This window comes from Drosophila serrata, unplaced genomic scaffold (genome assembly GCF_035046125.1).
Source record: "Drosophila serrata isolate PLE 108 unplaced genomic scaffold, ASM3504612v1 contig_382, whole genome shotgun sequence".
Taxonomy (NCBI): Eukaryota; Metazoa; Arthropoda; class Insecta; order Diptera; family Drosophilidae; genus Drosophila; species Drosophila serrata.
In genome coordinates this window covers 2784966-2811948 of record NW_028257280.1, presented here as the reverse complement: position 1 = coordinate 2811948, position 26983 = coordinate 2784966, and the positions used below count along the sequence as shown (strand labels likewise).

Here is a 26983-nt window from a genome sequence, read left to right as displayed (position 1 = left end):
CCTGGCTGGAAGTCCCGCCTCTCCATGGCTGACATTTGGATAAGTGGGCGACTGAATGACTGACTGACTCACTGAGTGAATGACTGACTGACAGGCGGGTCCCTTTTTATTCATAAAGTAAACTGCGGCAGCTTTAAGGCAAATTGCACTTTGCAGCTCCAAAAAACCAAAGAATTTGAATGTGTATTTATAAGAAAATAAAGAATTAACGCTTATTAAAAAATATAAGAATAGTTTCATATGTATTTTATTATTTGATTTCTTTAAGGAATTTAAAAATTTAAAACCCTACAAATATTATATTGAAAAACATTCTCTTCATTTAAAATCTAAAGTAAATACAATATTCAGACTTGATAGCAAGCTTATTGAAGTATAAAACAACACAGAAATTGAAATAATACATTTATTTAATTATCTACCAGTTGTTTTACCTATTAACAAGAAAAGAAACTACCTTCGGAAAGTCGAAGTTCATATACCCTTTCAGCTTACAATTAATCGGAAATTATATTTATTGATGTATATTTTTGACACTTTTATCTGAAGGTTCTAAAACTCATAACTAAGCAAAAAATTCATTAATTTTAATTCGGAAAGCTGTCCTATGGTCAAGTTTTTCTTGGATTAATAAATCTGCATATTCAATTTAATATTATCTAAAACTAAATTATTTTTCAATTTTTCAAACACACAAATTTCAAGATTTTACACCTTATAAAATGTGAAAATATTGAAAAAAGTAAATTTTTGTCGCACTAGCTAGATCGATTCATCTGTTAATGCTGATCAGGAATATATACGATTTATAGGGTCGGAAATTACTTCTTCAATGTTTTTTAAGCTTCTGAGTAAAATTAGAGTACCATTTTCGAGTCGTTTTTATCGATATTTTTATATGAAAATTTGATCTACAAATCAAAGCGTAAAAAACCCATAACTAAGCCAAAAAAGCATTAATTTTAGTTTGGAAAGCTGTCCTATGCTAGTTTTTATTAGAATAATAAATCTGCATACTCAATTTAAAATTATTTAAAAGTACAATTTTTTTCAATTTTTCAAACCTTAAATTTATAAATTTTCCACCTTATAAAATTGTAAAAATTTTAAAAAATTAAATTTTTGTTGGACATAGCTAGATCGAATCGCCTGTTAATGCTGATCAAGAATATATATAATTTATAGGTTCGGAAATGACTTCTTCAATGTTTTTTAAGCTTCTGAGTAAAATTAGAGTACCATTTTCGAGTCGTTTTTATCGATATTTTTATATGAAAATTTGATCTACAAATCAAAGCGTAAAAAACCCATAACTAAGCAAAAAAAGCATTAATTTTAGTTTGGAAAGCTTTCCTACGTTAGTTTTTATTAGATTAATACTCAATTTAAAATTATTTAAAGGTAAAATTTTTTCAATTTTTCAAATCTTAAATTTATACATTTTACACCTTATAAAATGTGAAAATTTTGAAAAAATTGTATTGTTGTCGGACGTAGTTAGTTAGTTGATTCTCCTTTCGATGCTGATCAAGAATCTACATTATGATTTATAGGGTCGAAAATTACTCTTTCAATGTTTTTGAAGCTTTTGACTGAAATTATAATACGCTGGTTAGTTTAGTTTTATTTGTCTTACAATTAGTTTTGAATTTCAATGAAAAAAAAAAAACAATAGCAAGCTCATTAAAATGTAAAATAAAATTCGAATTCAATTCTTTAACTATTCTCGCCAATTAAAAAAGGAGCTTGAATTTCGTAGTTAGTTTTATAAATGAATTATGTCTTATCTTCATATCTTCACGTCAAAATCTAAACATTTCTAGAACTAAACACCATCTTTACCATAACATTTATATAAAAAACAAATAACAATGATTTTATTCAAGTGCAGCAACCTTCACCGCAAGAACAAGTAAAAGTTATTTTTCTTTCCCTTCGTATGTCTGTGTTGTGTGTATGTGTAAATAAAAGCTGTTAAAATACGATAGTGTTGCCTATTAGCACAATAGGCCAACGTACACATATGCGCAGTTATCCGCACGCTCGCACACACACACACACACATACACTTACACTCACACAGACCAAGACCGCATGCAAAGGGAAAGCTACGAAAAAAACACGTATACGCCGTGTTGGTTTCTGGTTGCGTTGAAAAGAGAAGCAAAGTGCACATACACACAGACACACACAGCACGCAAAGTGTAACCACAAACACGACAACGTAGGCGGCAACAAACTACAATCAACAACTACAACACACACACGCATATAGAGAAAGAAAAAAAAAGCACACAAGGACACTCGGCAGACAGACAAATGATATGTGTTCGCTCTGAGTTGTTCCTTGTGCCAGCGAAGACAAGTGCAGGGCATAGGTTGAAGGTGCTGCAAATGGGATTTGGGTTGGGTTACGTTGACTTGGCTCCTTCTTCTTATTTATTTGCCTATATGTTAGCAGGATGAGTGTGCGTGTGTGCGTGTGTGTGCGAGAAGTTTATGATCGGACACTGCGACTGGCGCAGAACATACGGCGGCAATGCGGTCAGAATCACAGCAAGAAAGCTGTAAGGAATAGGGTAAGGACTTCCGGGGAAATCCTGCTCCTGTCAGCGGAAAGGGTCTTACTTTAAATGTCATTTTTCTCTGACTATTACAAGAAATCTTCTTAAATCTTTAACTTTAAGAAGACTATCTTGGGATTTATAAGATTTTTAAAGTTACAAATTGATTTTTGTGTTGTTAAGAGCCTAAAAATTTACATTTTCTATGTTTTTTTATAGAAAATTATTCATGGTTTCCCACAATGTTCTCTTATCATTTGATTGTTGAAGGTATCTCCATATTAAATCCCTAAAAAAACCCACAGAATATCCCTAAAAAGGAAACCAAAGAAACCCCACTTGTTGCCTTGAATAAAAATAAACCTTAACACCGACTGTCGAATGTCTTAATATTCGCAATCAAAATGCCATTGATGCGAGGCACTCCATCTCTGAGTGCGTGCCTTGTGGTATCATGGCACTCTCTCTCGAATTCATAACAAGGATAACAAATGGCAAAGCTACATGGCTTGCTGTCCTGGCCATAATATCAAATCATATTTTAACGTTTATTCCCACAACAACGAGAGCCTTTGTCTTGGCCCATCCTTAGGCTTATTCTATTTTATTTTATTTTGTGACCCATTCTGATGGCATAGAATTCCTGGGAGCCTGGCATTCTACTAATTTCATAAAGCCAAATGAAATAAAAATGCCAACAGCAGCCGAGTGGAACAGCAAGGAAAGAGGGAATGTGACACTGGCTTCAAGTGGAGAAAGGATGTGGAATTTATCGCGCTCTCTGCATGTTCGCTTTCTTATTTTACTTTCTTTTTTTTTTGTGGTAATTTTTCTCCGAAAATCAGTCGCTTTCCAAATGCAGTTTTAGGCTTCGCTGAGCAAAAGAGGAAATCATCAAAGCCTCGCCATTTCCGGGGTTTCCTTTGCGGCAACTGCGGCGGTGGGCTTCGGGCTTATTGCCAACAATGGTGAATGAATAACTCAATAAAACCTTGGCGCCGGCAAATGAATGCAAGGCGGCGGTTGCCTTGGCTAAGTCCCAGTTTCTTTTTCATTTTTTCTGTCTGGCAGCCACTCCTTTTCAGCCGCCATCATCCTTTTTACAATGTCATTCGTCTTCATCGGCAGCGACGGCGGCGTGTTAATGAAAGACAAAGGATATGGCTTGGCTCTTGGTTTTTATGACCGACATTAAAGGGAACTGTAAAATGCGCTTCATTTGTAAAAATGAGCCATCGACGTTGGAGGGGGCGGCAAAGTGCCCAGAATTATGATGATTGACGATTACACACACTCTGGAAGGATGGGAGGATGAAACTGGAACTTGTGTGGAAACTTGCTCCTTTGGCATGCAAAATTAGATGGATTTTTTTGGTAGAGGTAAGCAAAGTCAAAGGGCTTAAACCAGCATGGCCCGGGGAGCATGCCAATGGAATTTTAAGGAACCAGCAAAAAAGAAAAATGGAAGGAAATTAATATTTATAACATGGCCTGTCCTCAAATGTCAATGCGCATATTTTTAATTATGCACAAAAGTCGGAAAAGGAAAAAGAAAACGACGCTGGCTGGTTGGATGCGGGTTTCCCTGTCTCAATTATGCTTCAGCAATTTTCACTTCGTTGCCGCTGTCAAATTTTACACGCCCTGCTTTACGGCTTGTTGTTTTTAATTTAAAATTTCCTCAATTCCATTTCGCCTTACTTCTGTTTGGTTACGTATTTTGGCTTTTATTCTTCTCTTTTGCATCTTTGTTTTTTTGTTTTTGTGTTTTTTTGCTTTTTCATTTACATTAAAAGGCTCCAAATGAGCGTAATTAAAATTGACCCAAGGGAGTAGCCCCGGCAATAAAAACGTACGGAGTGGAAACGGAAAAACTTTTGCATAATTAGGCGGAGCCAGGAGCAAGTCGGAGCCCTGATGCTGGAGATCCAGAGACTACATGAATCATCCGGGACTTTGGTTTGGATTTATGAATGTCGAAATTAAACTCATATATGCTAAATTGAATCCTGGTCCCATTGAGTCAATGATACTCAGGGCCAAAAGGGCTCTCCCTCTGTGGGTGTAGTAACAAGGTCCTGCCACCTCTTTTTGGCCTTGTGGTTCCCCCTGCTCTCTTCTGTCTCATTTAATTTTGAACTTTTTTGATTTCTCTGGTGGCCAGGCGACTCCCCAACGACATGTGCGGCGAGTGAAAAAGTTGATTTGAAAGTTCCCCCCGCGCAGCAAAAACTGCAAATTAAACTACAAATTCATTTACCCAATGCAATTTCAGTTGGCAAATTTAATTCAATTCGTACAAAACGAAAGTTTATCTCGGCGCTTGGGGTAATTATGTTCGCATTTAGTGCGAGATTATGGTACACTGAATTAACAGAGTGAGTGAGGGTGAGAGCTCAGTCTCCATGCAAATTAAAAACTTATTCATGCTTTTGCCGAATATAAATGCAATTTCTATAATTTCTCTCTGTCCGCCCAGCCGCCTGCCTTTTCCTGTCCGCCCCACTTCACCGTATTTAATGGCACAAAATGGCCCACAGAAATGGGGGTCCCGACGACATTTTGTGTAATTTATTTGGCCTACGGGCGCATCCGTCGTAGTCCCTTCTTCTCCCAGGATCCAAGGCTCCCAGGCTCCACTTTCTCCTTTCTCCCTTCAACGCAGACGATGAGGCGCGCAAATACTTTAAGACGATTTTATGTAAATGTTTTTCGTGCTCATGTTTTAAGTGTGTTGGCATCGTCTTCGACAAACGGCGAAAAAAGGCAAACTGACGACCGTCAGAACAAAGGATGCGGCAGGATTTCAACTGCCTCACAGTTCACATGCACTCGGAGAAAATGTGGCATTTGCCTTACATTATTAATAAGACAGTGATTCGAGACATAATATTACCATAAGTATGTTTTTGCATTCTGTTAACATTTGTTCATGGGTTTAGTGTGTTGTTTAAAGGATTATATAGTTAGAAATCACCAATTTCATTTATATTTTTTATTAATATCTTCAGAATTTTCCCCCTTTCAATTCCCTTTACTTTGATTTTTCCCCTTTTTCTCTCAGTGTTTCTTTCATCCTCTCAGGCTGCTCGGCTCCTTTACCGTGTCTGTTCATTCGGAATTTTATTCAAAATGGATTATGCCGCCTGCGAGTGAAAAAGAAAACAACACAAGAAATAATTTTGCACCATTTTTGGCCACGATGTTGCTGGTGTGGTTTTTCTTTTGTTTTTACTTTCACTGGCGCACTCGGTTTTCCGCGCTGAATTTGTAAGTGTTTATGTTTATGCGACAAAGTGCCAAGGAGCCCCCAGATACCAGAATTTCCCGCTCTCCATACATCCCTGGCTAATGCTGATAATGTTTTTAGCCAGACCCCAGACCTTAAAGCGAAGTATCACTAAAAAGTTGAGTTTAATGAATGGCGAAATTGGTGTTTGATTTCGGGGTGCGGCCATAAATCTTCATATGCTGTTGCTGCTGCTGGTTGGGTCCCATGTGTGCTGCTTTGCTGACTCAACTGGCAATTATCTCGCTTTTCCAGTTTTTCACTTTTCGACGGGGTATTTTTTTCACTTGAAGTTGAAGTAAATCAATATGCTTAGCACGGTATAAATTTACGACAAATAACGCATTAAATTGAATTGCTAAATTTCATTTTTATTGTCGAATCGTGCGTTGGAGTTTTCGTTTGGGATTCCTGCTTTTCTTCGTCTGCCAAACTGCATAACTCTTTCGTTTATTAACCATTTCCCAGCATTTTCAGGCCACACATGCCAGCCAAAGTGCACCGAGAGAAATAAGGGGGTAGAGGAAGGAAAAATGGGGCAATTTAAGAAGAGGGAGATGGGATTTAAGTACTTGTAACTTTATGAGTATTTATACTGCTGATAAGAAATATCTTAAGGGATATTCTACGCTTAATTTTTGAGACGAAGAGACTTAGATGGCTCTAAAAGAGCTCTACTTATCCTCAGAGATAGGAGAAGTGTGTCTTATTTTTTAAACTTTAAATTCATTCTTCTTGTGTAGAAAGAACCCACCCACCCAGCCGGGTATATCGAACCAACAAAGGCGCCAGACGATGGCAATGCCATCACTGGCGATGGTGACAACGCCAGCTGGCGTGATAAGCCATTCATTACGATTATTATGGAGGAGGTGCCAGAGCTGAGGGGAGGTGCCAGGACACGGGACACGGGCTCTGGAATATAGGTTATATATGTGGGGTAAGAGGAGCATGTGGAACATGTGTGTGTGTGCCTTGAACTCGGCGAGCAAATAAAAAAATACTGCTGATAGGAGTAAAAAATGTTCATACTCATTTATTTTTATTTACTGCGCGCAATTTGCACATAAAAGCCAGAAATCTAGGGCCAAAGCCCGAGCTGAGCCTGAAATCAAAGCCAAAATCGTGTCGAGCCGAGCCCATGGCGTGTGAAAGGGTTTTTCTTGTTTTTCCGGGCGACTCTCTTTTTGGCACAGCTGAAAATATGGAAAAATTATGCGTGGCCATAAAAGCTGAGCGCGGCTAAACAGAGCAGTGCACGGCAATGTCGATGACGATGCCGATGTCAATGGCACTGTCAATATTTAAGTTTTGGCATTGTTATGACAGCGGAGCACTGAAGTCGATTCGCTGCTGCGATGGCGGAAAGTTTTTTGCGTGAAGTTAATTTATGGTGTTCATGTGTGCAAATGTTGTCATAAATGTCAAGCGATTTTTGTTGTGGCAATTTTTGCGTTGAAGAAATATGATCGTATCGAACGATTGGAACGATTTCGATTGGGTCATGCGTATAAAATTAACTGCAAGCAACGACTGGTTCTATAATTATTATCCTGATGATGATGATGGGACTTGCTGCTGGCCAAACAAAATTCAAATTGAATAGAGAGAGGCCGAGAAATATATTTCATTTCATTTCATTTCATTTGATTTTATTTGGTTTCCTTTAATAAAGCCCAAAGCTGTGGCAGCGAAAATCACAGGGCAGAGAACTAAAGCGGCTGCGGGGCGTATGCGCAATTTGTTTTATTTGTGTTTCAGCGGAGGGAAATCTGCAAAGGACGGAGATAAATTTATTTCCAGCCTGAAGTCCGACTCGGACTCGGACTGTGTTTTAATTTGCGATTTTCCGCTTGTTTTGCCAATTAGGCGCCATTTGACTTTACGATGGCGAAAAGAGTTTCCCCACCAAAGAACTTTGACAGAATGCTGGCAATAAATTCAACTTTGACCCTTTGCTTGTCATCAGCCAGAGAGTTGCCGCCGGCAGACAACAACTTTCCAATGGATTTTAATTCAATTAGCATCAGCGGAAGGCCAGTCAATTGTAAGAGAGTTTTGCTTTCATCTCCATCTGTTTTTTTTTGCGACCGCTTCTTCGGCTTTTCCGGCCGGTTTTCTTCGAGTATAATTTACTTAGGCAGCCAAGCAGCCTGGCAGATTCTTGTGGCAAGCTCATAAATACCAAATCTGCTTCAGTTGAGGCATTGTTGCCATTGCTTTAAGCTTGTTTATGTTGCCTGGCAAGTGAAAGTTAATACGCGTGCGAATTTCTCAAGCGATTTTCGCACAAGCTGCCAGCCAGAAACAAAAATAATGTTATTAAACTTTTGCCAAAGGAATTATATTTCATGCGAGATGACATCAGCTTTCTTACCAGGAGTTGCACTGATGTGTGTGTGTTTTTGGGGCAAACTTTTTGGGGGCCAGACTCTGAATGCTCTGATAAGAAGACAACTCTCCGAGTCTCATCTCCATATTTTTCCCGTCCCTGCATTTTTATGGAATGCAATAAAAAACTTTTCAGACAGCCTGCCCGCCGAAGTATGCAATGCAAATTGTATAAACAACTTTAAGGCGAATGCGGCGTCTATGAAATGAGCAAAAGTAAATAAATAAAGCCACGAAGCCAAACAATTGACTGAGAACGCATTCGTAGTCGCCCCAAAATAAAAATAACAGAAAGAAGAATGAAAAAATAATAATAATTCGGACACTAATCCGGGCTTAGAAACTTGGCTTTATTTTAATCAAACCGACAGAGCGAGCAGAAGCAGAAGCAGCAGCAGGACGAAAAGTTCGAGTTCCCCACAAAAAAAAAAAACAAAAAAACAAGAGAAATGGATGGAGGCCGAGTATAAAAAGGAAGCCATTGGCGAAATACGCGACAGTCACGATAAGGGGATAAGTCTCTGGAGGAGATGGAATTGGATGGGATGGCGGAATGGGAGGTCCTGTTTTTCCGGATCCAAATTAAGTTCAACTTGTGCCGACTTTAAGTTTCAGCCGGAGCATGACAAATGCCACTGCATATGACAGTTTTTGGGTTCTACACAGGAAGAAGAAGTTCTAGAACTTTAAGGGAAAACTGTTGATATTCCTGTTTAGACTTTGGTGCTCTTTGGATTTAAATTTCCTCTACAAGTAATGTAAATACGATCTTTAAAAACATTTCCAAGAGAGCTTCAAAGCAAGCCATTTAGAACTTGTTATGCCCAAGAAAATACACTTTAAAGCCGCACTTTTTCCAATTTAAATAAAGGATATTATATATTAATGTATGCCAGTGATTGTCCAATTGAAATAAATATGTTTTTGTGTGTATGTGTGTATGGTTAAGAAGACCACAAATGGTATACGTGCACCACTCATAATAACGACAGACACATACTCCGTAGAGTCGAAAGCAGCCGGAAAGAATTGCTCTGTAATTTAATTTAACCAACGCTGGTGGAGAGCCCCAAGGAAAAGTAGAATGGTAGGAGCTGGTAACTGGAAGCCTTGGGAATGAGATGAGAAAAAATGGTGGACGGGACGACGGTTAGTGGTGCGTGCGCCATAAGCTAAAATGTCAATATTTGACTATGCCACGCATAAAATGCCAAAGGAGGCATATGCCTTGTGGTGGGCATTCATTCAAAGGCATGCCTTGAGTTTCGTTTCGTTACGTTTATTTTATTTTATTTTTTCGCCCATTGCCGCCAGTTGTTTGACGCTCGGCAACAACATCCTCTTCTCTGGCTGTAATGTCAGCGCGGCAAGCGGAAATTAGCAAACGATTTAAGCAGTCAAAAAAAGAAAAAAAAAAACAGCCAAGGAATGTAAACGGGGCGTATGCTTGTTATTTGATTTTTTGCTGATTTTCTGCAAAGAATATATACATATCTATATGTATATTTTCTTTAATAATTTCCTGTTATAAACAAATCAAGGATGTAATAACGCAGTTCAATGCGTAAATGTTGCTGCCTCTCCCCCACAGAGCTGCGCTTGAAAATAAATGCCACTGATTATGATCTTAAAAGCCATCAGAAACCGTAATGGCCAAGAAAAGTGAACTTTGCCAACGATGTGGAAACGCGGTTAGAGGCACATACTAAACACACTAACCTACAAAAAGTAGAGAGAGAAAAAGGGAGTAAAGGCTTGGTAAATTAACAATTTAAACTGATCTAACAAGCCTTTAAACAAAAAATAAATAACCAAGGAAGTAGATTATTTTGTATGCCATTTAATTAAATTAAATATACAAAATTTTATAAAATATTTACACATTTTCTGCCAGTGCAGGGCAAGATACACAAGCAGACTTACACCCGAACCCCGAAGGAAAGTATCTCAAGGACTAAGCCCATTAGCCCATTGCTGTTGAACCTTTTTTTCTCGTTGCGGGCTCCTGGCATTTCTTTGCCTTCTTTTTGCATGAAAATGTTGCCGAAAAAAAATGTAAAATACTTTAGCTAACGTAAAGGGCTACTATGCTCACACAGACACGGCCAAGGCACACACAGGACCTCCACTCTCGCATAAACATGCGCATCTAGGATGGCAAATGTAAGTACAGAAACAACAACAACAGGTCTTGAGCCGAGCAAGTCAAGTGTATGAAATGTAACAAAGACCTAACGAGAATTACAGCCACACACACACACACACACACACGTACTACACCCGCACACTCGCACACTCGCCTCAACATGCACATGTACGAAATAATGAGAAAATATCAAAAGTGCCCAGGCACACGCACACACTTTGGACTTTCCACTGCGGACTGTGGACTTTTGGAATGAGCACTTGGATATGGAGGATGGAGACGGGAGGAGGAAGGACTCTGGACCCAAGTTCTTGTCCTGAGCTCAATGTCAACTTAAAGCCTTGCATCTAGACTGCCGCCGGCCACGACATTGAGATTGAAGAAAAGGCATTATACACTTAAGAAAAAGTTGTATAAGGTACCCTATATTTTATATATATTAGCTACAAGAAATAGGCATTCGAAATTGCTAAATTTTTTATTAATTAAATTCGACCTAGTCAAGATTTGCATTATACTTTCGATTCTGGTATTTCTTACATTAAAAGTAAACTTGTTTTTCTTCAGGGATTTTTTATTATTACCAGTTCTTTTGATTTAAAAAGCGGTAAATTATTGAAATGATATTTCAGGTATTTAATTTTCACTAGAAACATATTTACATCCATTTCAAATCCAATAGTTTTCCTATGTGCATTACCTTCTGCTTTTCCCCTCTACAGTTTTCTCTTAATTTCCTTAAAAGTGCTGGCAAAAAACAGACGCTAATGAGCTACTTAGGCAATGACTTAAGTCGTTATTGTGCTGCGGCATATCATCACATTACACATTACACATACGCACTGTGGGCCCATAATTTAAGCCTCCACCCTTTTTGTCTTAACTACTTTGATTTTGGGCTCAAAACTTTTGCTTCTATGACTCAAGTTAAATTCCTTTCATGATTGAGTTCTATAAATTTCATCTTGGTCCGGCCATTTGTTGCTCGCCATTGTGATGCTTGGCTTTTGTGTGCGTGTTCCGTAAAATGGTATATAATATTCGATTAATATTTCAATAAAGTGTTTGCCCCTTTACGGATTATAATAAGGTCCATTGTGCGACCCTTTCGCCACCGCCTGTCGTCCTCAAAGGATCCCCCCAAGCCAAACCCGTGCACAATGGCCAGCAGCTTGAGTTTGCCAAGCGAAGGAGGAGGGTAGAAATCGCCTTGAATAATGTAGTTTCGTGGAATTAGAATTTCTTCTTCACCCAACTCAGTGGCCACTCCATTCAATAAGCGGCCTTTTGTATGGAATATTTGTAGATTTGTTTGTTGGCCCCAGATTGAGGCACTTGCTGAGCGAAATTGCACCCATTAAGATGTGCCTCGAACAATGCCAGCTGATTTTGAGCCTCACAGCGGGCCTTATTATGCCTCCAAAAATAACAAGCACCCACGCACAGGCACACTGGGTGCACATGTTCTCGTATCAGGATACACCTCATTAGGTTTGGCATTAATCAGAGCGAGGAAAACTTTCACCGCCGCCGCCGCCACCAGCTGATGTCAATTAAATACGTCAGTCAGAAAATATTTGTAAAGAAACTGAGAGAAATTTTCATGTTTACTACCAAGGATACCGACTTTAAATAAATTCATTATAGAACTGCTATATTGTACAACTTTAACTTGCCTTAACTTATTAATATTACTTAAACACATATTGAAAACTTTCCCTCTCTGCATTTGCCTTGTTTAAACATAAAACAATCATCCCAAAATAGTTTGCTGAATGGCTAGACAAACCCGAGTGGCCTGAAATCAGTGTCATTGCGCTCTAAAATGTTCTTTTTTTATTAATTAAATCGAGCAGGCAAGTGTCAAATCAGCGCCTCTGCCCCCTGCAACCGCCTCCGTTTGTTGCCACCAAATTTTTTTGGCCACCTCCCCTGCGGCTTGTACTGCGGTTCAATGTGCGACGATGACGACGACGACAATGTCGGCGGTGGTGATGGTGTCGACGAACAACAATTTTGTACATGTCAACATGGTGTCATAATTAAAATGTTCACCAGGCCATGCCACTCCGTCGCCCGTATTGGGGCTGAAAATTGGAGGTTTTACATGGGCGGGGTCCTCGTACAAGGCCATATGGCCGACAGGCATTTCCTTTCCGAAAATTTTTGGACCGGGAGACATGTTTAACGATTGGACAGAGTTGAACCTGAACCCGTGTCTCATGTCTCTCTGTTGGCTGTTGGCTGATTGCCTGATTGGTTGCAGCGGTTGGCCAAAAAGCCGCCAAACTAATTGGAGTGACGGGTTCAGTAAGGGAATCCTTGGTAATCGATACCTTAGCCCTATTATAAATTGTCATTTTTGTGTTGTTTAAGACTGCTTAAAATTCGCTAAAAACATGGAACATGGGAAGGAACTTGATCCTGGGCCACTTAGGCTTGATTAATGTGTCCAGCCAATGCGCTGGACGCTGGTCATCGTAAATAAAAGGAAACTGAAAACGCTTCTTTGGCATGGCTCCTGGCTTTTATTGTCTCAAGGTTAATTTGAATGGCAAACTTTACGTAAGCATTCTGCTATATTAAGATACTTTATTTGGCCGTGTCCTTCCTCTGCCATTCGTCCTCCTTGCTCCACTTTATTATTATTATATTCTGCTATATTGTGCTATTTTTTTTCCTTCTTCCATTTATTTTTTTATTCACTTGTCTGTACGAAAGGAAAAAAGTGAGCAGGGAAAAGTATATAAAAAAAAAATTAATCAAAAATTCTGGAGACAGGCGAGATTCAGATACGAACGATATGGAGGGGAATGCCCGCGGGCTATTTGCATTTTCCATTTTGCTACCATCACGCATTTATCATGATTGCAATAAATAATATTGTGGTTTAACCCACCACCATCACTGACCAAAGCAAAACAACATTTTTAAACACTCTCTTCTCAGTTGGTTGCCTTTTTTAAACAATGTTTAAACTGTTTGAATTCCGTTGGAGGAACTTTAAGCTGAAATTCCTCCGGGGGCAGGAGTCAGTCACTGTGATTGAATGGTTCACTCATCGCCAGAGAGGAGTGACTGCATCGATTCCCCGTTTGAAGTACGTTTTCAATTTGTGGCAAAATTTAAAGAATTTTCACCGAAAAAGGCTGCAGGCAGAGCAGAGTGTGCCAGTTTGTGGTAGCTACTGATGTTGGAATTTCTCTTGTGAATTTTCCCCAGCTAGTTTGTTACGCTTTTCCAACCCCCCAACCCTCTGTTCACAGTACTGAAATTCAAATTCAAATTCAGCCACTGGCAGGACCCGCATGATAATGCGCATATTTCTATGGATTATAGCCTACTTTTTGGGGCTCGGGCTTGAAGTCCTTTGACTTGAGCCGGCTGAATTAGACACACACTCGGAATGTATCCCGCCACTCATATGCATAAATATTTTCTGCGTTTATTCTCTGCGTGACCCAAGAATCGTGAGTTCGGGAGGGGGGAAAGGAAAACCATCCAACGATCTGACAATTGTGCCGGCAACTTGCGAAATTTGCATACAAAGAGGCCGCAATTTTGCGCTTTGCATGTTGCTATCGCACTGCTTGGCAACATTTTAGCTATTCGACGCTTTATTGTTTGCAAATATGAGAGTGCTCAGCAGCGATGGCATTTATTGCCCTTCTAAATAATACAAAATGAAAAAAAACGTGGCTAAATTGGGCTAGATATGTGGCCAAGAATAGCCAAATTACGTAGATATAAACTGAAAGAAAACGGCAGATCGTTGGTAATTTATGTATGAAAATTCTTTAAATAGAGATAACTTTTGGGGGAAGATATATGAAACGTGCTTTTCAGGATTTTTTCTTAAAGGTGGCATTTATCAATTATTAATTTCGTTTGCTCTTCTGCCTTTCATCTTGTTTATATAAATATGTTTTAAAAATTCTACAGACATGAATTTCTGTTTTAAAATGGGTAAATATTTATATGTTTAACATTTTTTAACATAAACAATAATTAAACATTTGATTTTTAACCAATCTTGTTGATAAAATAAATTGATTTTAAATCTGCAATCAATTTCAATGGATGTTTGCTCTGAATTTTAAATAAAATTCAGATTTTATGTTTTCTTTTGGACTATAAATTGTGGTTTAAAGAATTTGTGGCTAAAGAAATATGTATCTTTCCTCAAACCAAGCAGAGTTCTGCTATTCTGGTTTCTTTATTTCATGCTTAACTTTCTTAGGCTTTTGTAAACTGTTTTAGATTTTATTTGTATTTTTATAACAAAAAGCCACTCTAGTAAAACATAGCTCATTCGCCAGCATTTTGAGTCTTTAAATTGAAATCCAGACTCTGCCTTTGTGTACCATTTTTCGATTGTTGTCAATTGCCTTAAATTGGCGTCAATTTCGCTTGGGAATGTGTGGAAGAATCTATTTTTTTTTCGCTGAGCTCACTCACCTGACACTTCGGCAGTTGTCCCTCCGGCCTCTTGACCTTCCATCCCAGCAGCGGGGGAATGCAGATGACGGCGGACATTATCCATACAGCCGTAATCATGACGGCTGCCCTCGCCGGTGTCCGTGATTTGAGATAGTCCACCGCCTTGGTGATGCTCCAGTAGCGATCGAGCGAGATGAGGCACAGGTTCATGATCGAGGCGGTGCAGAGGAGCACGTCCATCGCGGAATGGATGTCGCACCACCAACTGCCGAAGATCCAGTAGCCCATCAGCTCATTGGCCAGCGAGAAGGGCATTATGATGAGGCCTAGGAAGAAGTCGGCCACCGCCAGTGAGGCGATGAACCAGTTTTGGATATTCTTCAGTGACTTTTCCGTGGCAATGGCTATGATCACCAGCATGTTGCCCACCACAATGATGATCATCAGGATGGTCACAATAATGGAGGCGATCACAATGTGTGTGAGCGTATAGCCACTGGGATAGCGTCCGTCCCAATGGACCTCTGTGAGATTCGGATTGGTCAGGTTGCCGGATGTCGCCGCTCCGGAGGTCTGATTGTAGTAGCCACCGGCAAGCTGGAGGCTGCTATTATAAAAGCTACCATTTAGCAGGTATATCGTATCGTTCACATTGATGTAACCGGAACCTAGTCCCGATCCGGAGCCAGATGGCAGGGTCAGCTGCCCATCGACGGCCAGGAGGGGCGGATTAAGGGTGGCATTCTCCGCCGACGTTCGGCCGGTGGTGAAGACCGCCAGGAACTCGTCGGTGCTAATGTTGCCCGTGTTGATGTTCGCATTCAGCCGGCTGTAGTCCATGGTGGATGATGGTGATTGATGCTGTGATTGAACTCTGCGGATCTAGAGTCTCATTGGTCCCATGATGATGCTGCTGCTTCTGATGCTGCCCGTTTATTTATAATTAATTCTGATTGCGCGCGAATTCCAGTGCCCAATTGAATCCTAATAATTTACCTAATTCCTATATAGCATATATATAGCATAGCTTTCGAATATTATTTCGATTATTTATACCCGTTTACCACCGAAACTTGTGTGTGCGTGCGGCAAAATCGCGCGCGCGTTTTCCGAGCTATATATGTTTGTATTTATTTATTTACTTTTTTATGTTGGTTTTTGGTTTTTGCTTGTTTTTTCTTCTTTTCTATTTTTTAGCTATTTGTGGTTTAATCAATTAGAGTCTAACAGTATGTACAGTGGCGGATACGGACACATGACAGAGAGAGAGAGTGAGACTATGTACAGGAGGGGATTGCTATCATGGCCTGGCCGGAACACACGCTCGATCCCATCGATCCTCCGGCTCACATGGCGTATACGTTACGGCATATTCTGCTAACTATTGTGCGTGTGTCTTATTTCTTTGCTTTTCCTTTCTCACTGAAACCGATTAATTAATTCCGCCGATCTCTGATGGATGATGCGGTGATGCTTGGTGAAGGCTACTATTTGTTTGCTGTTCCGCTGGATTTTTGCTTTTGATTCTTTTGCCTTGGCTGATTTTCGTTACGATTTCTTCTGTTTATTTACACAAAATAACGCGCGACCCGCGGCCCTCTAGTCAGGCGTTGGCATATTCGGCTGAATTTCTGATTGGCTATTCGGCTACTTGGCCAATTGGCGCGCCCGGGACACGTTCGCACCGCTGGAACTGCACATCCTAACTGCCATCGCTGCTGCTTGCTGCTGGCCACCAGCTTGCTACCAAAAGTTGCCATCCACAAGTCATTCGGTTGTGGTTCGTGTTCCGCCTTCGTTTGTAGTTCGTTTTCCACAGCGGGAAATTCTCTCTCAGCGCTTTTCCGGCCCACTCTCTCTAGCGACATACGATTCATGTTGTGGATGGTGTTTTCCATGTTCGAACGAGAATGCTCATCTTGAGTGTTTCATGAATGCATTCGATGCCTTTGTTTACGTTTCGTCTTTCGAAAGTGATGTGTTGTCAACAGTTAAAATACAATTAAATATATGTAGGTGTGGGGAAAATAATAAATAACATAAAGAGTTTAAGTGTTAAAATTATAATAATCAATAAAAATACTTTCAAATAATTTCATACTACTAGTATAAAAAAATCAGTCAGAAGCGTAAAAAACATTGAAGGAGTCATTTCCGACCGTATAAATCATATATATTCTTGATCAGCATAAACAGCCGAATCGATCTATCAATGTCTCGTAAAAAATTTTTTTAAATATATTTTTTTTTAATTTTTTTTATTTAAAATTTATATCAGTGAAACTGTCCAAATTTTACAAAAATCAAAACATTCAAAATTGAAAAACTGAATATGCAGATTTGTTGGCGCTATAAAAACTAGCACAGAACAGCTTTCCGAATTGAAATTAATTCATTTTTAGCTTAGTAATGAATTTTTTGAAATTTGATTTATACACAAAATTGTCATATAAAATATAAATAAGTACCGGCTGAAAGAATGGTATTATAATTTTACTTAGGAGCTTAAAAAACATTGAAGGTGTCATTTCCGACCCTATAAATCATATATATTCTTAATCAGCATAAAAAGGCGAATCGATCTAGCTATGTCCGACAAATATTTAATTTTTTTTTAATTTTCACAATTTATAAGGTGTAAAATTTCTGATATTTGAATTTTAAAAAATTCATGAAAATCGTAATTTCTTTAAATTTGAAATTGAGTATGCAGAATTATTAATCTAATAAAAACTAATATAGGACAGCATTCCAAACCAAAATTAATGCTTTTTTGACTTAGCTACGGTTTTTTAGGCTTTGATTTGTCGAACAAATTTTCATAATAAAAATGTGGAAAAAAACGTCTCAAAAATGGTATTTTAATTTAACTCAGAAGCGTAAAAAACATTAAAGGAGTCATTTCCGACCCTATAAATCATATATTTTCTTGATCAGCATAAGCAGCCGAATCGATTTAGCCATGTCTGGTGGAAAAACAATTTTACTAATTTTTTTGTATTATTTTTTATTTCAAATTTATATTATTCAAACTGTCAAAATTTGACAAAAATTTAAACTTTTAAAACTGAAAAACCGACTATGCAGATTTGTTGACGCTATAAAAACTAGCTCAAAACAGCTTTCCGAATGGAAATTAATGCATTTTTGGCTTAGTTATGATTTTTGAAAAACTTTGATTTACTCAAAAAATTAGCATAAAAAAATATTGATTTAATTTAACTAGAAAATACATATTTTTGGGTCTTTTGGAGGCATACGAAGACAAAAAGGCCAATGATTGCCAAAATTTATATATATTTATATTTGTCATCAAAATTTTATTCAGTAAAAAATTCAAATAATTTATAAAAGAAAAATGCAACTTCAACTTGCACAAAATTTTCTATTAAATTAGTGTTAAGTGGAATATTTTTCTGCTAATTAACAAGACTATATAAATTTATTTTACTTTTAATATTAAATATACTTTTTCAATTAAACTATTTCAATTTAATACGTTTTATCATTTTGCTATCACAGCTTGTTGCCACTCAACCACTTACGATCCACAAATTGCAAGTTGAGCGGGAAATTCTGGGCTTTTCCGCTCTCCCATTGTACCGCTCTCTTTCTCTCTCTCTCTCTCTCTCTCTCTCTGCTTTAGCTTTCTGTTTTTAGGGTAATTATCTCTGAACCATCCGGTATTTCATATTCCGCACTGTGTTGCGCTCTGTTGTGCTTGTGTTTGCCTTTGTCCCAGTGCCCTAAACCAAAAAACCGAAACTTATTTTTGTGGCAGCACTTTTCACGTTTTTCCATTTCGGGTGGCTGAATCCCTTTTTCCATTTTCTTTTTGGTCCTTGCAAGCACCCCCACTAAAGCCTGCATACATATGTTTGCCGAGGCGGGGAAAGGGGTCTCTTGTTGGCCAAATTCGCTGGCCACCTTTTGTTTACCTTTTCGTTTTAACCCACATACGGGCCTACGGGCCACCTTTAAATACTTCTCACTCAGAGGGGGCCAATAAAGACATAATGAAGCCATCCACCTGCAAAAGGTGTGCGGGTATTCAGAGGTAGGGAAAGGGGGAAGGTTGAGATGGGAATCCGCCGAACATATCAGACACATTATGCGCGATAGTCACGTCTGCTGGGCACATAATTGAAAAGCGAACTTGGGCGTATCAATCGGGCTAACAGGTTGCCTGGCTCCAGAGTCCTGCGTCCTTTGCTTTGCCTGCTTCTTGGTCCTGGCGCAATGAAATCAGCTAGAAATTATGATAATGAAAATCCAGAGAGCCCGAGACTTGGAAGTTGTGTTCACCTACGCTTTTTGCTTTTTATGAACCGTCGTTGCCTTCGTTGCCGTTTGCCTTGTTCATCAAGTGTACACGGTGCGTATGAGTTATTTGATTATGTTAAGCATACGTCTTGGCACTGCCGCGCATAATTTCAAATTACACGCAGCACACATCAACATAATAAATCCGAAAAGGCCGTCGCCTGACAAACAAGCCAAGACCAACCGTCACACACACTTTACACACACACAGCACACACACATGGGTGTCTCACTCGAGTGACAAATTCCGGAAACAACAAGCGACATCGGGCACTCATCTTCAATGCATGGCAGAAGATTGCTTGTCAAGCTCCTGATTATGTTAACTACCTACGAAGGTGTTGCTGGATCGAGAAGGATTTCCAGCGAAAGTCCTGTATCTACCCTGGGATTTAGGGATAAGATGAGAGGTATTCGAAGCTGAACTATTTGATATAAATATTTTAAACCACTTTATGTATGTGGAAAATTTAATACACCTTTTGAAGTGTTCCTTATACTTTTTAAAGTTCCATTTTTTGCTAAATAAAGCCATTCCCTTCCTATTCCTATAGGGAGAAATATATTCCTCTCTGTTCTATATCAAATCCAGTCCTTAAATCTTATCTTAAAGAAATATTTATACAATACATTCATCTTATATTATTTCTTTCTCTTTCAAATTCCTTAGCAGTGACTATATGATTTAGTCTCAGATTCACACAGACTGCGACTTCGCATATATTAAACAATATGCACATATCTAATGACACATACATATCTGCACATATATCAGAGTTGCAAGCTGCAGTGGCAGTGGCAGTTGCATTGGAAATTGCAGTTGCAGCTGCAATTGCTGTCGTTGCAAGTTCAGTTCCAACCCCCATTGGCTCTTCATGCATCACGCACACACACTCCACACACTCCACACCGATGGCTGGACTCCTAATGGAATCCAACTGAATGGAACTGCATCGAGATTTGTCCTGGCTTTCGCCTCGTCTTTTGTTGTAGCTGCGCTAAATCTACTTTTAATTCGCCGCACGTTTTCCATAATGAAATCGGATTTGTGGGCCGTGGGAAAATGTGCTGAGAGGGGGGTGTACGGGGGGTGGGAAGGAAAAGCGGAAAACCGGCGAGTACCATAAATTGAGCACTCAGAAGCACGCTGCGCTTTGTCATGGCTCCAAAATGTGCCATGGACGGGGTCGGAAAGTGGTTGGTTGCATCCTGGCTGTGGTCCTGCTAAAGGTCCCAGAATCCGAGAATCCCAGAATCCTAACCAGAAACTGCCACAGCCACTGCTGCCACAATTTGAGGAATGCTCAAATGCAGCGCACTAATGGCAGCAAATATATTATGCACGCTTATCATTCGCATTAGCTGGCAAAATTGTTGCTAAAAGATTTTCATATGCACGCTCCTAAAGCAGGAATAAAGCGTGCACAGGGAAAAATTGCTGTCTTTGTTGTAATGGAATTTTATTTTTAGAAAAATTAACTGAAGAAAATATATATAAGAGATGCTTAAGAATTACTGCATTCTTCTTTATGTCCAGAGATTCGTTTAGATAATGCAAACTTGAAGTTCTTTAAACTCATTATACAAAAACCAGTACATTTATGAAGATTTTTGGCTAAGATATATTATCTTTGGTTTCCTTATTTTATAATTTTTTAGGTATTTAGTTTAAATTATAACAGAAATACTTGTTATCTCTCTCTGTAAAGTTGCCAAAAGAACAAATGGCAAATGGCAGCGAGGCAGGAAATTACGCTACTCATACGCACTGTGGCCTCATCTGCTCCTCCTGTGCTGCATTATCTTAATTTAAAAATGTGATACGTCTCTGACTCGGCGCTCGTTTGCCATGTTTTAGTTTCATTAACTCGGCTGAAAAGCCATTTATCAAGCTGTCAACGCCAATTATTTACATCCCAGAACACAGAGACAGAGAGAGTGAGTGAGAGTGGGAATATTATAGAAATATTATCATGACTGTGACCGACGAGGCGTTGGATCAATCCGCATTTGGCGTTAAATGGAATGGCAATCGCTTGGCATTAAATGCGCAACAAAATGAAATTAATTGCCAACCCCCCGTCCATTTATTGGCGAGCCATTTAAAGTTTTTAATCTCTTGGCGCATTTAATCGAAATGGCCCTCTGGCATCGTTCGCCATGGCATTAGCCTGGCAATTAACCGGAGGCATTTTCGGGGCAACATGTGCCCGGAATGCCAGAATCCGTACTCTCCCAAAATCCCCAACATGATCCCCCACATGGCACGGCTATGTTAAATACGCCTCGGTTGGTCCAACATTCAGGAAATTCGTTGCCTACATGGCCACAGGAAGTGCATGGAATCCTCTGACTTGGCTCAGGACCAGCTGAAAATCTCGCAGAGACGTGGCAAAGTTTCGAGGCCAAGTTTGTCATAAAATTTATGCGTCTAATTACTTGCAATTCTCTTACTTTTTTTGAGTGTGTTCTTTGGAACTCTCTGGCTCTTGATGGACCCGTCGGCAACGTCATTTATTATTTTTATGTACACAGCGAACGTTTTATTGACACGACGGGCGATTGGCTTCGAGTCTAAGTCAATATAAGGCGAAGGCAGCCAGCGACAACTGAAAAGAACGAAAGTTGGCAAGAAAAGAAAGGAAACCCGAGGGGGCTGTCATTAATCTTTCGTTTTTGGCCAAGTTGTGCAGCTAATTGCGCCATTTTCGTAGGTCTAGCCTCCAGTCAGGGTCGATTTTAGCCTGCTTTCCCTTGTCTCAATTTTCCCAGAGTCTGGTATTCATATTTCCATGGCCAGTGACCCATTCCTGGTCAACTAAGTATTTACAAAAGGACCTTGTCGTGACTTTAATGCCCCGAATGTTCATCTAAATTTTGTGCGGCGCTGCCAGGACGAAAATAAACAAAGCGTAAAAAATATAAAGAAAATAAAATACTGCAGGCGCTGGCTTGCCAGGTAAAATAATCGGGATTATTTATGTGGCTCGGCAGAAATTTGCTTACATATTACACTTTTCCAACATTCTTTTAATTAGCTGCTCGCCGGCACAACAACAAAAAACGAAAAGTTCCAAACAAAAGCCGCCGCGGCACAAAATGTTGCAGAGGCGGAGGCAAGGGGTAGTCACTGGCCAAGGAGGTGGCTCTCAGGGGGGGCTACAAAGCCTGGTTAGTGGGGGGAGGAGGATCCTGGACTGTTCTTCAGTCGCTTTGTTTGCCGCAACGCACCGCGAGCCATGAACCAGCTTGGACTTGCAAATAAAGCAGCGCCAAAAAGCGGGAAGCGAAACGAAGATGGACTCCCTTTGCCACGTCCACGCCACGCTCCTTCTCCTTTTTTTAGCTTTTCAATGCAGTGGCAAAAAGCAGTAACACCCACTCGGAAAAAAATTATACATGTATATATCTTTACATCACAAAACTTAGTTGAAAAGAAAGTTTTTCTTCAAAAGCTGGTAATTAGATTAAATTCGGGGAACTAATTGAATATTTCAAAGGATGAAGGGAAAATTAAAATCTTTCTAGATTAGTAATGATCAGGAAATTGCTAGTAAGAAATAAAAACAAGTAGCTAGTTTTAAATACAAATAGTTAAAATATGTTTTAGGATTACATAAAAGAAAATCTATGACTTTGGTATATCAATTTTGCTTAAAATAGTTCAATTTTAATAGAAGATATTACAAATCTGACGCTTTATTTGCATTCTAGTATGCTGACTGGGCTAGGTTTTAAATTTGCAGAACTGTTCTTCAAAATTGTATAATAAAAACGGAAATAATTTATGATATATATTACTATATAAAAGGTATAACACAATATATAATATCTAGACTTAAATATTTTCCGCATTTAAAAATCATATTGAGAAGAAAATACACCCCACCATATTTGTATTTAATTTTTAGGACAATTCGTCTATTAAGTCAAACCCAAAGAAATCCCTTTATATAAAATTAGTTAATGCATTAAATAACTTGGATTTTCCCCAGTGTATATTGCGTTGCGCTTCCCGTTGGCCCTTTATTTAGTTCTCTCTTTCTCTCACACTTTTCCCCTTTTCCCTGTTTCGCATTTTGTGCGCTTGTTTTATGTGAAATTTTTGGAAGCTTGCACAAAAATTTAGCAACACAAAGTGCCCGCGGTGCCGAAGGAAATACAAAACCCCATGACTTAATTAGAATTTTGTGTTGCTACTAATGTTGCTGACACGGTTGGGCGCTGGATCCTTCAAAATGCTCAATCGTCCTTTGACGTTGCGCTGACACATGAAATGCATTTGTTTCCAGGCTTGCGGGGTATGAATGGTGTAGGAAGTTGGCCAAAAATATGGATCTGATTAGACTAATTACCTGTGGAAACTCGGTAGATGTAAAAGTGCTTCAAATATTTGTAATTTAATATGACTAAGCTCCATTGCATTGAAAAAATATTTAACCAAGCATTCAAAAAAATCAATGGCGTTAAAAACATATCCCAACTATGTCATCAGGCAATGTGTGTCGGAAAGCTTCCTCGGTTTCCTATTGTTTGAAAACATTTTGTAATCAATTCCGTGTCCACACATGCTGCTGGCTTTGCATTTCCTCTTTTTTTCTATATATTTTTCGGAGGAAGGAAGGACAGCCAAACTGAAACTAATTTCGAATCCATTTACATAAACTGACATCTGTGATAGTTGTGCTTGACCAGCCGCCGCCGGCCCTGGAGCAGTTTTTCAAGGCCAACGCCCTTCACATTCAAATATTTGCATGCTGCCTTTTTTTCCCCTCCCCTCCCCCCACTCTTGCATAACAAATGGCCAAAACTGAGCATGTGAGTGCATTGTAAAACATGTGGCATTACAAGCGGCAACATTAAATGCAACATATTCAGCTGTCGCCTTTCTGAGGAGGACGGGGAACACACGGACTGGGCAGATATAAAACCATGGAAAAGCCATTGCCATTAGACCATTAGACACGCTCATAAAGCTGCCCAGAGATTAGTGGGTTGCATCGTCATTGCCGGCGATTGATTTTCAATCAACGGCGACCTTGATGCGGAGCGATGGGTAAACCTGGGATTGCCACAGGGATTGCCTTGCTGCTTGACTGCCGACAGTCCGGCACTCAAGCCTCATTTGGCGCAGGTCACTTTAATCAGCTGCAAAAGCTTTCAGCCAGGTGCACAGGGAGAAAATGGGGTTACTAATGAGGCTAAAATCACATTTATGGTCAGTACAGACAAAGAAAGTGGGTGCATTATTACGAGAAAGTTAGTTACCAAACTACTTAAAAGAGTAAGTCAAAGGAAAGGAAACTGAGAGATTTTCTGTGACTATCTTTAGTCACATACATTCACTTTCCCTAATAATTTCCCACATTTTTCCAAGTGTACCCCATGCGATTGCCCATTTTCAAGGCGGAGTTGAAGCTAAAAGCCATGGCTTTTTGGGGCCCGGGCTCAAGGGCATCAAATTTCAATTGGCAATAGCTGCAATCGAACAAATGTTTGGCCACATTACGAACATTGCAAATTATTTGCCGGGCGGCTGTGGCTGTGGATCCCCCACAAACCCTCTTCTTTGTGTGGTTCTGGGAAATAAACGCAACGCAAATTGAATTTTCTAAATAACTGCAATGTTTGACGAGTTGCAATCGAGATGTGATGCCAACCAGTTGGCAAATCAAACAAAAATGCAATCAAAGTTGGTAACTAATTGCATTTTCTCCGTTCAAACTATGCAATCAGTTTAAATGCATTTTGCCGCCGAAGAGAGAGAGAGAGATCGAAGCGGTTTGCGGCTATAACATAACATTTAAGCAAGTCATAACGAGACTCTCGCACATCGACGGTGTAACTTGATCTAATGAACTTCCTGTCGTCGATTAACCTTTTTCTGACCGCTGACCCCGAGGGTCAACAGGAGCAGAGCCAGCAGCCAGCATAACCTTTGATTTGACCAAAGCTCCTCCAGTTTGACTTTCGCTTCGTTTGGCGCGGGCCAAAGGGAAAAACTTTTCCTTTTTTTGGCATACATGGGAAACGTGATGAAACTTAATTGGGCCACGGTTGTTTTTTTTTTACTTCTTCTCGAACAAGAAGTAGAATCCAAAATGGATTTTTATGAGCTGTGCAGGGCAACAGAATTTGCTGTTTATTGGCTTTCATTATGGTTGACCTGAAAGCCACAGAAGCTGCAGTTGCAGCAGCCACAAGCCGCATTTAATTAATGGAGGCACAGGCGACTTTTCCAGCTAAATGGGAGCTCACTCCCAAAAGCGCAGGCCATTATAGTTTCAAAGTGTGGGAGAACGGCTAAGGCAAAAGTTTTTCAACATTTTACTGGTCTAAGAATGCACCATTAGGCACTGCCAAAATATTGTTTACATATTTTGTTGTTATGTTACTCAGCTTCCCTTGTTGCAGATACTTTCTGCAATGGGCTTGCCCACAAAAAGCCTTCATTTCAACCAAGTTGAAGTGCGCCGAATTGCTTACAAATTCACTTTATGCCAAAACTCACAAAGGTATGCCTGTCCGGCATTGTTGCACCTTCTGCTGCTGCTTCTGCTCCGCCGGCGGGTAATATTTCCAGTTGGAGAGAGCCTCTTAAAAGAGACTTTCTTATTTGATTGACAAATTACAAATTTCAAATTTAATTAAACGCAAGCGGAATGCATAGACAACTTAATTAGCGATACTCGAATTGGTCATTGAGATGATGCTGAATGTGAGTTTGAATTTCAATTAAATCTCAGCGAATTGCGCACGATTGAGCTGGATAAAAAAAAGGAAAGGTAAAGAAATTATAAAATAATAAAAGGTGAAATGAGAGGAAACCCAACTCAAGCGCATCTGCGCTCAATCTGACACCTGTCGCAATTCCAGCTATCGGATGCTCTCCCAAAAGGTCCACTTTGGGACTAAATTCCAACGGCATGAACTCCGACTTTCATGATGTAAGATACCAAAATCTGTTTAACATATCCCAGCAATTATTTCAACCTTTTCGACTTTATTTATGGTCGATTATAAATACTTGTTTTTGCACTTGAAAGAATTCATTCCGAAGACTAATTTATGAAGGTAATAAAATACTTAAGGCGAGGAGTATTTCATTACTGAAAATAATATTTTTTACAGTGTCCCGGCTTGCTTTCCCTGCTAATGCAAATCGAATTTTCCTTAATCCCTTAAATTCCATTGCGTAAGTGGCGTATCCCAGACTTGTCAAATGGCTCGGATTGCAGCCGTAGGAAATCCGAATTTGGCTTTTAAATCCGGCCATCAAGTAATTGAAAAGTGCACTGTCAAAGCAAGAGCGTATCGGTATCGCCTTAAGGTGGAAATCGCCTTCGGCTTAAGCTGCTGAATTTGCTTTGACTATTCACAAATATATATAGACGTAAACACACGGCCTGGCAGAGTTGGTCGCACTCAAAGCGATAACGTAATGTAACACAATTTGTGCCAATAAATCAAATTGTCTGCTCTGCCAGACCCCTTGAGTGCAGGAAATAGACTCGGAGTCGACAACAAATGAAATCAAAGTTGGGCCCGAGTAGTCAAATGGGAATCAGTGACGCAAAGGCATTTGTATTGATGATGCTGGCCCATTGCAGATAAACTAAATCAACGAAAATTGGCTTACGAGTCTAAGATTTTGAGTTATTGCCTTGCCACGGCGCACGCGGCGTATGCGCAACATATCATTTGTGGCACAAGCAGCAGAAGCAGCAGCAGCATTGCGGCTCCATTAGCGTAATCCCACTCGCAGGCCAAATCCCATTCAGCCAGCGATTTCCATTAGCATTCAGGTCAATGCAGAAGGCCCAGTGCCAT

At 39.6% G+C, this 26983-nt stretch overlaps 1 protein-coding gene across 1 annotated transcript in view; it reads right to left on the bottom strand.

Annotated features, from left to right (window-relative positions):
* Nucleotides 1-16560, bottom strand: part of Octalpha2R (alpha2-adrenergic-like octopamine receptor) — a 53438-nt gene extending 36878 nt beyond the window's left edge. Inside the window, exon 1 of the mRNA XM_020956052.2 lies at nucleotides 14849-16560. Coding sequence (XP_020811711.1) covers nucleotides 14849-15670 — 822 coding nt within the window. The 5' untranslated portion in view covers nucleotides 15671-16560. The remainder of the gene's footprint in view (nucleotides 1-14848) is intronic.
* Nucleotides 16561-26983: the final 10423 nt, after the last annotated feature.